General features: G+C 38.9%; 1 protein-coding gene across 1 annotated transcript in view; it reads right to left on the minus strand.

Moving 5' to 3' along the window:
* The window catches only part of LOC137390912 (protein virilizer homolog), a 46545-nt gene that overhangs the window by 11136 nt on the left and 22962 nt on the right, over positions 1 to 12447 (minus strand). Inside the window, exons 22-32 of the mRNA XM_068077228.1 lie at positions 11150 to 11267; positions 9849 to 10007; positions 9264 to 9411; positions 9063 to 9165; positions 8535 to 8770; positions 8262 to 8451; positions 7936 to 8082; positions 2692 to 2864; positions 2356 to 2478; positions 1957 to 2176; positions 1025 to 1118 (exon numbers count right to left, since the gene is read on the minus strand). Coding sequence (XP_067933329.1) covers positions 1025 to 1118; positions 1957 to 2176; positions 2356 to 2478; positions 2692 to 2864; positions 7936 to 8082; positions 8262 to 8451; positions 8535 to 8770; positions 9063 to 9165; positions 9264 to 9411; positions 9849 to 10007; positions 11150 to 11267 — 1711 coding nt within the window. The remainder of the gene's footprint in view (positions 1 to 1024; positions 1119 to 1956; positions 2177 to 2355; positions 2479 to 2691; positions 2865 to 7935; positions 8083 to 8261; positions 8452 to 8534; positions 8771 to 9062; positions 9166 to 9263; positions 9412 to 9848; positions 10008 to 11149; positions 11268 to 12447) is intronic.

The following is a 12447-nucleotide window of genomic DNA, read 5'->3' on the forward strand; positions in this document are numbered from 1 at the left end:
CACTGGATGATGAGATGTTAGTAAGATGAATACACTGTATGATGAGATGTTAGTAAGATGAATACACTGCATGATGAGATGTTAGTAACATGAATACACTGTATGATGAGATGTTAGTAAGATGAATACACTGTATGATGAGATGTTAGTAAGATGAATACACTGTATGATGAGATGTTAGTAAGATGAATACACTGTATGATGAGATGTTAGTAAGATGAATATACTGTGTGATGAGATGTTAGTAAGATGAATACACTGTATGATGAGATGTTAGTAAGATGAATACACTGTATGATGAGATGTTAGTAAGATGAATATACTGTATGATGAGATGTTGGTAAGATGAATACACTGGATGATGAGATGTTAGTAAGATGAATACACTGTATGATGAGATGTTAGTAAGATGAATATACTGTATGATGAGATGTTAGTAAGATGAATACACTGTATGATGAGATGTTAGTAAGATGAATATACTGTATGATGAGATGTTAGTAACATGAATACACTGTATGATGAGATGTTAGTAAGATGAATACACTGTATGATGAGATGTTAGTAAGATGAATATACTGTATGATGAGATGTTGGTAAGATGAATATACTGTATGATGAGATGTTGGTAAGATGAATACACTGGATGATGAGATGTTAGTAAGATGAATACACTGTATGATGAGATGTTAGTAAGATGAATATACTGTATGATGAGATGTTAGTAAGATGAATACACTGTATGATGAGATGTTAGTAAGATGAATATACTGTATGATGAGATGTTAGTAACATGAATACACTGTGTGATGAGATGGTAGTAAGATGAATATACTGTATGATGAGATGTTAGTAAGATGAATACACTGTGTGATGAGATGTTAGTAAGATGAATATACTGTAAGATGAGATGTTAGTAAGATGAATACACTGTATGATGAGATGTTGGTAAGGCACACAGATAGAGGTGCTACAGACTTGCATATTTAGATGCAGGCTATAAACATAATACGAAAGCACTTACTTGGCTTGAAGCCATCCGGCACAGTTGGGAATCTTGTGCGACCTCTTCCTCTGTCAAACCCTCCTCTTCCTCTGTCCCTCGATGGAAAAGTAATCTATAAACGCAATCAAACCTTAGGTTGATATTTTTATTTGGTTGGCTCAACCAAATAAACAAATAGACACTTACGCATAGACCTATCAACTATACAGTTAATAGGTCTATGCGCTTACATTTAATGCACTTGAGCTAACGTTTGTTTCCAAGCTAATCAGGGCCAAAAGTTTACTAACATCCAGTTGAAACCTCCTCATACTATTGCTCCCTTTTATTTTGAAATGTTAGTTTGAATTGTTGCTCAGCACGCATGAAACAAAACTTTTGTTTTGATGCACTAAAATGTTGCAATTGGCTCATACTTACTGGCAGTTACATCATTGACAACTAATGTTAGTTTGCAAAAAAATTCCATTTTTCATTTGATGATTTTTCCTGTCAGCTGCTGTTGCAGATGCAAATGCTCCTTGAAGGCAGCATATGACTATAATGGATCCCTTACCAAAGTAGATCATGCAACTATTGCAATACCTGTAGCTACAGCAATACTTGTAGCTACAGCAATACCTAGCTACAAGTATTGCTGTAGCTACAGCAATGGTGCTATGTCTGTCTATTAGTTCTGCCCACAGTTCGGGCGCTAATTGGAGAGACTAGATCAGAAAGTCGATCGTTCTGCCAGTGTCGGTGCCACCAATATCCTATCAGTTTGGTTCTTGTCAGTTTGATAGCTCACTGACAGTAATTTCAGTGAAGAAGTACATAACACATACATGAAATCTAGAGAAAAATGGGAGAACTTGCTCTATGTACATATTGCTAGACTTATCTGAAGGAACTAAGACTAGTTCTTTAACACGTCTTACAATAAGCTTGGCTCTCTAACAAAAACCTACCACAGAAGGCTCATTGCTGGGGACATGAGCTATTTTCACGAAGTCATCAACATGCATACTGGGAGGTCTACTTGTATTCTGGGCTCTGTCTCTAAAGTGGTCTCTGCCCCCTCGGGTAGAGATTCGGCCTCGTTGTTGGCCCCTTCGCATTACACCGAGTCCTCTCATTGGTGCTTTAAACTCGGTGCCTGCTTGTCCTAGTGCAAGAACTTCATTCTTCCTGCAAACATGCAAGTTTTATGTTGACTTCCTACTTTCAACATCTGTTTTAAGGTTCATGTGATTAGGGAAGGTAGATATTGATATGAATAATAGAGGCATATTTTTCATTATTTAATGGTATAGACATTGCTGACTCCGAAATAAGAATGGCAACGAGTAGCAACTAGGTAAACTGACCGTGAGTGTATGATAGTCACTTTGGCTAAATTGTCTAGTCCAGCTTCTGCCTTCTTAAGTTCATCCTCTAAGCTAAAGTCTTTGATATGCTGCTCACACAACTGTATGAGATCCGACTGCACCCTATAATGATTAAAACTGTTAATTACACTGAACAGCTTTGTTCCTACCCACAGAAAAGCGTGGGGAAAATAAACATTACCACAATCAATTGTTACAAAAAAAACTTTGTCTGTATAATGAATATCATAAATGCTTCACCTAGCTAAAGCTATGATGAATGAGATTAACTCTATGGATCTCACATACAAAAGATAAACTAGGATATGCACTGACCTATCATCTGTCTCTTCTACGCTGGAGTCATCGGCCATTAGATTGGTGAGCCAGTAGTCAGAGGAGTGCTTCACTATATCCACATCACATACGACATAAATCGATCGTTTGGAAAACTGCTCTTGAATTGAGGCAGACTCAGTTATTTTCTCAGCCTCTTCGCTGTCCATATCCTCAGCTTCTGTTGGTGAGATAACACAATTCAAGACATTTCAGAAGATTCCAATATGATTGTCTATCTGGGTGTGTTCACATGCTACTGAGAAACACGGGTATTCCAGATGGTCTATCTACGTGTGTTCACACATTACTGAGAAACACAGGTATTCCAGATTGCCTATCTGGGTGTGTTCACATGTTACTGAGAAACACAGGTATTCCAGAATGTCTATCTGGGTGTGTTCACATGTTACTGAGAAACAGGTATTCCAGATAGTCTATCTGCGTGTGTTCACATGTTACTGAGAAACACAGGTATTCCAGATGGTCTATCTGCGTGTGTTCACACGTTACTGAGAAACACAGGTATTCCAGAATGTCTATCTGCGTGTGTTCACATGTTACTGAGAAACACAGGTATTCCAGATTGTCTATCTGCTTGTGTTCACATGTTACTGAGAAACACAGGTATTCCATGAAATTATTAAAGATAATATAGGAATATCTTACACGAATTGTCTCTACAGCTTTACATTATAAAGTTGAGGAACTAGTGACTTCATACAACTTGAATTTTCAAAGTAATTCACAAAATCAACATTGCAAATAGGATTATTACGAAATACCTGTCTGCCAAGGGTACATTTTAATGAAAGTTTTACTTCAGTTAGACATGCAATAAAATGCATCAAACAGTGTGATGTTTTCTAGACCTGCTGAGCACACTGATACTGTTACAAGCAGTAAAAGATAATACATACATCTATTAGACTAGGAACATTACTAAGTCTAGCAGAGAAGAAGTCCATTGCTAGCGTAAAGCTAGTTGTGCGGCATTAAACACTACAAGAGGAACTTGTGTGATGGCATACTAGCTATTCATTGGGAGGTATAGAGACAAATGTGTTCAGACCTGACCAAGCAATTAGTAACATTAGTAACAATCAATTAAAGCACACTGTTTACATATCTACAGACTTTGGATGTTTGCAAATAAATCTCCTATCGACAATAGAAAGTGGGTGAACAGTATGACAGCAGTAAGCGAAAGATATGAGTAACTACAGTGGGTGAACAGTATGACAGCAGTAAGTGAAAGATACGAATAACTACAGTGGGTGAACAGTATGAAAGCAGTAAGTGAAAGATACGAATGACTACAGTGGGTGAACAGTATGACAGCAGTAAGTGAAAGATATGAATAACTACAGTGGGTGAACAGTATGACAGCAGTAAGTGAAAGATACGAATGACTACAGTGGGTGAACAGTATGACAGCAGTAAGTGAAAGATACGAATGACTACAGTGGGTGAACAGTATGACAGCAGTAAGTGAAAGATACGATTAACTACAGTGGGTTAACAGTATGACAGCAGTAAGTGAAAGATACGAATGACTACAGTGGGTGAACAGTATGACAGCAGTAAGTGAAAGATATGAATGACTACAGTGAGTGAACAGTATGACAGCAGTAAGTGAAAGATACGAATGACTACAGTGGGTGAACAGTATGACAGCAGTAAGTGAAAGATACGAATGACTACAGTGGGTGAACAGTATGACAGCAGTAAGTGAAAGATACGAATGACTACAGTGGGTGAACAGTATGACAGCAGTAAGTGAAAGATACGATTAACTACAGTGGGTTAACAGTATGACAGCAGTAAGTGAAAGATACGAATGACTACAGTGGGTGAACAGTATGACAGCAGTAAGTGAAAGATATGAATAACTACAGTGGGTGAACAGTATGACAGCAGTAAGTGAAAGATACGAATGACTACAGTGGGTTAACAGTATGGCAGCAGTAAGTGAAAGATACGAATGACTACAGTGGGTGAACAGTATGACAGCAGTAAGTGAAAGATATGAGTAACTACAGTGGGTGAACAGTATGACAGCAGTGAGTGAAAGATACGAATGACTACAGTGGGTGAACAGTATGACAGCAGTAAGTGAAAGATACGAATGACTACAGTGGGTGACCAGTATGACAGCAGTAAGCGAAAGATACGAATGACTACAGTGGGTGACCAGTATGACAGCAGTAAGCGAAAGATACGAATAACTACAGTGAGTGAACAGTATGACAGCAGTAAGTGAAAGATACGAATAACTACAGTGGGTGAACAGTATGACAGCAGTAAGTGAATGATACGAATAACTACAGTGGGTGAACAGTATGACAGCAATAAGTGAAAGATACGAATAACTACAGTGGGTGAACAGTATGACAGCAGTAAGTGAAAGATACGAATGTCTACAGTGGGTGAACAGTATGGCAGCAGTAAGCGAAAGATACGAATGACTACAGTGGGTGACCAGTATGACAGCAGTAAGCGAAAGATACGAATAACTACAGTGAGTGAACAGTATGACAGCAGTAAGTGAAAGATACGAATAACTACAGTGGGTGAACAGTATGACAGCAGTAAGTGAATGATACGAATAACTACAGTGGGTGAACAGTATGACAGCAGTAAGCGAAAGATACGAATAACTACAGTGAGTGAACAGTATGACAGCAGTAAGTGAAAGATACGAATAACTACAGTGGGTGAACAGTATGACAGCAGTAAGTGAATGATACGAATAACTACAGTGGGTGAACAGTATGACAGCAATAAGTGAAAGATATGAATAACTACAGTGGGTGAACAGTATGACAGCAGTAAGCGAAAGATACGAATAACTACAGTGAGTGAACAGTATGACAGCAGTAAGTGAAAGATACGAATAACTACAGTGGGTGAACAGTATGACAGCAGTAAGTGAATGATACGAATAACTACAGTGAGTGAACAGTATGACAGCAGTAAGTGAAAGATACGAATGTCTACAGTGGGTGAACAGTATGGCAGCAGTAAGTGAAAGATATGAATGACTACAGTGGGTGAACAGTATGACAGCAGTAAGTGAAAGATATGAATGACTACAGTGGGTGAACAGTATGACAGCAGTAAGTGAAAGATACGATTAACTACAGTGGGTTAACAGTATGACAGCAGTAAGCGAAAGATACGAATGACTACAGTGGGTGACCAGTATGACAGCAGTAAGCGAAAGATACGAATAACTACAGTGAGTGAACAGTATGACAGCAGTAAGTGAAAGATACGAATAACTACAGTGGGTGAACAGTATGACAGCAGTAAGTGAATGATACGAATAACTACAGTGGGTGAACAGTATGACAGCAGTAAGCGAAAGATACGAATAACTACAGTGAGTGAACAGTATGACAGCAGTAAGTGAAAGATACGAATAACTACAGTGGGTGAACAGTATGACAGCAGTAAGTGAATGATACGAATAACTACAGTGGGTGAACAGTATGACAGCAATAAGTGAAAGATATGAATAACTACAGTGAGTGAACAGTATGACAGCAGTAAGTGAAAGATACGAATAACTACAGTGGGTGAACAGTATGACAGCAGTAAGTGAAAGATACGATTAACTACAGTGGGTTAACAGTATGACAGCAGTAAGCGAAAGATACGAATGACTACAGTGGGTGACCAGTATGACAGCAATAAGTGAAAGATATGAATAACTACAGTGGGTGAACAGTATGACAGCAGTAAGTGAAAGATACGATTAACTACAGTGGGTTAACAGTATGACAGCAGTAAGCGAAAGATACGAATGACTACAGTGGGTGACCAGTATGACAGCAGTAAGCGAAAGATACGAATAACTACAGTGAGTGAACAGTATGACAGCAGTAAGTGAAAGATACGAATAACTACAGTGGGTGAACAGTATGACAGCAGTAAGTGAATGATACGAATAACTACAGTGGGTGAACAGTATGACAGCAGTAAGCGAAAGATACGAATAACTACAGTGAGTGAACAGTATGACAGCAGTAAGTGAAAGATACGAATAACTACAGTGGGTGAACAGTATGACAGCAGTAAGTGAATGATACGAATAACTACAGTGGGTGAACAGTATGACAGCAATAAGTGAAAGATATGAATAACTACAGTGGGTGAACAGTATGACAGCAGTAAGTGAAAGATACGAATGACTACAGTGGGTGACCAGTATGACAGCAGTAAGTGAAAGATACGAATGTCTACAGTGGGTGAACAGTATGGCAGCAGTAAGTGAAAGATATAAATGACTACAGTGGGTGAACAGTATGACCGCAGTAAGTGAAAGATATGAATGACTACAGTGGGTGAACAGTATGACAGCAGTAAGTGAAAGATATGGATGACTACAGTGGGTGAACAGTATGACAGCAGTAAGTGAAAGATATGAATGACTACAGTGGGTGACCAGTATGACAGCAGTAAGTGAATGATACGAATAACTACAGTGGGTGAACAGTATGATAGCAGTAAGTGAAAGATATGAATGACTACAGTGGGTGACCAGTATGACAGCAGTAAGTGAAAGATATGAATAACTACAGTGAGTGAACAGTATGACCGCAGTAAGTGAAAGATATGAATGACTACAGTGGGTGAACAGTATGACAGCAGTAAGTGAAAGATATGAATAACTACAGTGGGTGAACAGTATGACAGCAGTAAGTGAAAGATACGAATAACTACAGTGGGTGAACAGTAACAGAGCAATAAGTGAAAGATACGAATGACTACAGTGGGTGACCAGTATGACAGCAGTAAGTGAAAGATATGAATAACTACAGTGAGTGAACAGTCAGCCAAGTTTGAAAGTATGGAAAGCGGAAGCAACTGCTCTGTGTTGTTTGTGTTAAATTTTAATGCCTTATATCTTTATATATATAGTATATATTGCATATATAATAAAATAATATATATAATAACATTTTCCTCGGTTTGTATGCAAACTTTCTAAACCAATTTCATTTGGGAGTTGTCGGGACAAATGAGTTCAGCCAGATGGATAGACATTGAGCCAGACATAGAGACAAGCTTTCTTTAGGTTTGTCAAATATATTAGCTGATAATAACTCAAATCAGTATATTTGAATAAAAAGAGGGCGCTGTTGATTCTCACTCTGATCTGGTCGCCATTGTAAAAGTATAAAAAGACATAAATGGGCATGCTGACATAGGGATCTAAAAGATGGAATACATACTGGCATCTGAGAGTGAACTGTCAACAGATTTGAGGATCTTGTTGATGCTGGTAATATTAGCAACTATTCCCTCCAGTGACTCCTCTACCAGATCAACTAGAAGCTTCTCTAGCTGGTCAAGCGGATGGGGCTGCACTTTCCAATTTACCATCTGCAGAGATTTGTAAAAGAATATCATGCCTCCGCACATGCAACAACAGACAAAGGCATAACATGACCTCGAAATGCTTGATAACACTGATTACACCTTACTTTTCGGGAAGATAAGAGTAACAAGTGATATATTTATTGCTAACTTATTGCAATATGAATGAATAAAGAAATGAATACCTGAGCGAGACAGAGGGCAGAGATGGTTTGGTGCCGTTGGCTATCGGGGCTATTATCAAGCTCAACAAGAAGTCTCAACAACTGCAGAGCTGTTGAGAGAGTAGATATGCAGTCAGAAGAGTCCTTGCTGAAGGTATTGTTGAGCCGGGTAAATAGATTGTAGAGTGACATTGAATCCCTAGTCAGACCCCTGAAACAAATAATGGCCGCACATTCTATTATGTTTCTCGATCCACCTAAAAAATTTCAAACAAGAGTAAAACCAAGTTTCACCTTGTGAGACAGCGGAACGTGTAGTCATAATCTGTAAATAGGACAAGAGTCCGGAGAGAGAGAAGCACTGATGCGTAGCAGTGGTCATAGTTGCCGATATGCTCCATAAAGGCGAGAGTTATCTTTTCATGTGTCTCCGCATCTGGCAGCTCATTCGCTAGCTGTGTGGCGATGTCTACACTGTCCAAATCATCGATGAGGGAAATCTCTACGTCACACAGCGATTGCAGCAATGTCTAAAAGTGATACGTAAACTTTTGGCAGCAACTCTTGGTGCTGACACAGTGCTGGTGTACAATCAGCAAAAACGTTGCTAGAGATTTAGCCCAGACAACCGTGTATATACAGCGAGTAAATAAAACGGGCAAATAAAGCAAAAATGGACAATTTTGAAGACCTCATATAATGAAATTAGCTTCAGATATAATAAACAACTTAACAAGAATATTCTGATGTATACGGTAGCTTCAAAACTTGCCTGACGGCACCTACATGTACTTTTGGTTTATGGTCAAATTGTTTGCTTACCACAATGTTCTCCTGACACTGATTGTGAGTCGACGATTCGGACACGGTATTCAAACAAGCTAGCATCTTATTGAACATTCGGATGTAGTTTGAGTTCTCAGCCCTAAAAAAAAGTCTGTGAGGTCACTCATGTTACCTGTAAAATAAGGAGCTCAACTACTAAACGGGTTTCAAGCAAGTCATAAGGCTGATTACACGCACCTTGAGCGAAGAGAGTTTATCAGCGCTGTTTTAGCTGGTGCTTGTTGAACCAGATAGGACAGAATACCAACTATATTTGTACCAATGACGTCTGCCTCATATGTCGTCTTCTTTTTTGTTTCTTCAGCTTGTGTGCCCGCGTCCATTCCTGCCAAAAATGATCCTGCAAGGTTTACAACGTGACCAATAGAGCTATTGCACGCCTAAATTTATCCTTGTAAAAAGACATCGAATCTAAAATGGAAGCCACAGTGTTACAGCGTGCGCCCACCGTGACTCCTCCAGCCCCCTTTCTTGGATTCGGTCTGCCCCACTTCACGTGTGGAAGCAGAATAAGTCATGATAAAACCTCCGCATTGCCTAGTAACTTTGCTTAAATTAAAAAAATGGGGCATATGTAAATAATTAACAGAAGGCTGCAGTGGGTGAGCCTATGCTATGAATGCAGAGCACGCATCCAATTTCGTACAGCTTTTGGATAACATTGCCAGAGTTGAGCTTTTAATCACAGTTAAAAATGTTAATCTGTCACTCCACTACAATATAGCTTAGCAAGAGAAACAATGGTAAAGTGCTTCAGTTGACCTGTTGAAGCAGGTGCCTCTGATTGAGGGTCAGAAGGCAGCGTGTCTATAAAGGCTTTAAGGAGGCATCTGGTGACAAACTGCGCCAAATGGTGGTTGAGGTCAGCGAGCTGCCCGCAGAGTCTTCTGAAGGCATGCTGCAAGTGGAGACAACTTGAGCCTACAAGCAGACAGAGTACATATGGATAGATGAGAGCTATTGAAATTATAAAAAAGGTTTACAACACAGGAAAGTCTCATGAAGATAAGCAGGATTATGTTTGTCATGTTTTGCTGTTTGCTAACAAACATGAGAAAAAAAACAGCCACAAGAACTGATACGCTCAGAGATGATGCCATTAGGATACAAGGTTGCTTAGGGAATTAAAAAGCTTCAGTACTAATGAAGTCACTCATCAACTGCACTGCAACTGACACATAAACGGTCAGTTGCAGTGCAGCATTCACACCATTCTACACTTGCAAAAGATGGAAGCATTATTTTAGAGACCAACTAGCTGTACTACCCGCTGTAGTGTAGTAAAATGGCCATGTAATTTAATGGCTGCATACATTAAATTGATGACAATTTGTGATTTGTCAAATATTACTAGATGTCATAAATATATATATGTATCTTTGTCCACATAAGTCTTTGTGTGAGTAAATAGCAATGCTGGAGGACATTCATAGACATGTGGTGTCAATTCCATAGAATGATTACGCAGTGAAATAATTATCAGAGAAGCTGTAATTTGTATCTACGAATAACGCGTGACATAGCATATAATAGGTTTTTTAATCACATTCGGTCGCCTTGAATTAAATAACGAAACAGCAAAGCAGAATTCTATAATGAATATTAAGCAAAAACAAAGTGATTATAGAAATTTTTGTGGGAGAGTAGTAGTTTAAGAGTCTATTGTGAAGTAATTCTTCCGGTCAGACAATCAAACAGTTTCCATCTTTATATGGTAAACTATGACGGATATAATATGCGCCCTAAACTGAGATGTCAAATGACCTATACATTACCTGATTGCCTATATTATACTTTATTGGCCAGCCAAAACTATTCATTATATTGATACAAAATACCAAATAATAAAAACTTGACAACTGTCATGATATTAATGCTAAAATAAGTAACTTGAGAGATCAGCTTATCAATGACTGGGAACAATACATGGAACAATACATGGAACAATACATGGAACAATACATGGAACAATACATGGAACAAGGGAGAACTAGGAGCAAAGCAAAAAATTAATTCAAATTCCCCGTGCAAAGCACTCTTTGTGAAAGAGCAAAAACTCGTACCCGCTATGCCCTCAATATAGAGCTCCATGTCAGCAACTATTGGTAGGAGATGAGCGCTCCATATGGTTCGATGATTCACATTCAGCTGAACCTCTTCCTCCGACAGCGCCTCATTGCACTACAAATAACATTTTGATATATTGAGTACTTGAGCAATATGGGTTATATGTCCGACCTGTTATTTCATATAATAATAACAGGTCTGACATATAAAGCATACGACATACTATGGTCTGGTCATATAAAGCAGCAATAATAAGGCATGATGAATGAGCTGTTTAATGAGCGGACAACTCCACTATCATTAATAGTTGGGTCATCAGCAAGTCACTCGAAGTAAAAGTGAATGACAGGTTCCTGATCACATGACAGTCTCTGTTATTCATACAATAATTTTTATTCGTATCTAGTCAATGGCAATTCATTAATGAGTAATATTTTAATAAATATTTTCTTTATCTACCAAACTCCAGTAAGGCGATTTCATGTCAGATCATAGACTAATAAATTTAAGGTCAGATGCTGTTCCTATAACTATCAGTGGCCTTACTGAAAATTGAACTATCAGCCTGTAAGTATAACTAAATACATCTATTTAAAATACGTCACTTTTATTACTACAACTTGGACTTCCTGATGTCGGGAGAGTGAGAGGATCACGTGACAATTAAGCTTCCAAAGCTGACTCTCTGCTTTCTGCTTAGCATGATAAGTTTAGAATCAAATTTCGTAATTGAGGGCCTCGTTGTGCTACTAATTCACCATTTGTGAGTGTGTGACCGTCACCATGAGTGTGTGACCGTCACTATGAGTGTGTGACCGACACTATGAGTGTGTAACCGACACTATGAGTGTGTAACCGACACTATGAGTGTGTGACCGACACTATGAGTGTGTGACCGACACTATGATTGTGTGACCGTCACTATGAGTGTGTAACAGACACTATGAGTGTGTGACCGACACTATGAGTTTGTGACCATCACTATGAGTGTGTGACTGACACTATGAGTGTGTGACCGACACTATGAGTGTGGGACCGACACTATGAGTGTGTGACCGTCACTATGAGTGTGTGACTGACACTATGAGTTTGTGACCGACACTATGAGTGCGTGACTGACACTATGAGTGTGTAACGGGCACTATGAGTTTGTGACCGACACTATGAGTGTGTGACCGACACTATGAGTTTGTGACTGACACTATGAGTTCGTGACCGACACTATGAGTGTGTGACCATCACTATAACTGTTTGACTGTCACTATGAGTGTGAGCGTCACTATGAGTGTGTGAC

Source organism: Watersipora subatra, chromosome 3 (genome assembly GCF_963576615.1).
Source record: "Watersipora subatra chromosome 3, tzWatSuba1.1, whole genome shotgun sequence".
Lineage (NCBI taxonomy): Eukaryota > Metazoa > Bryozoa > Gymnolaemata > Cheilostomatida > Watersiporidae > Watersipora > Watersipora subatra.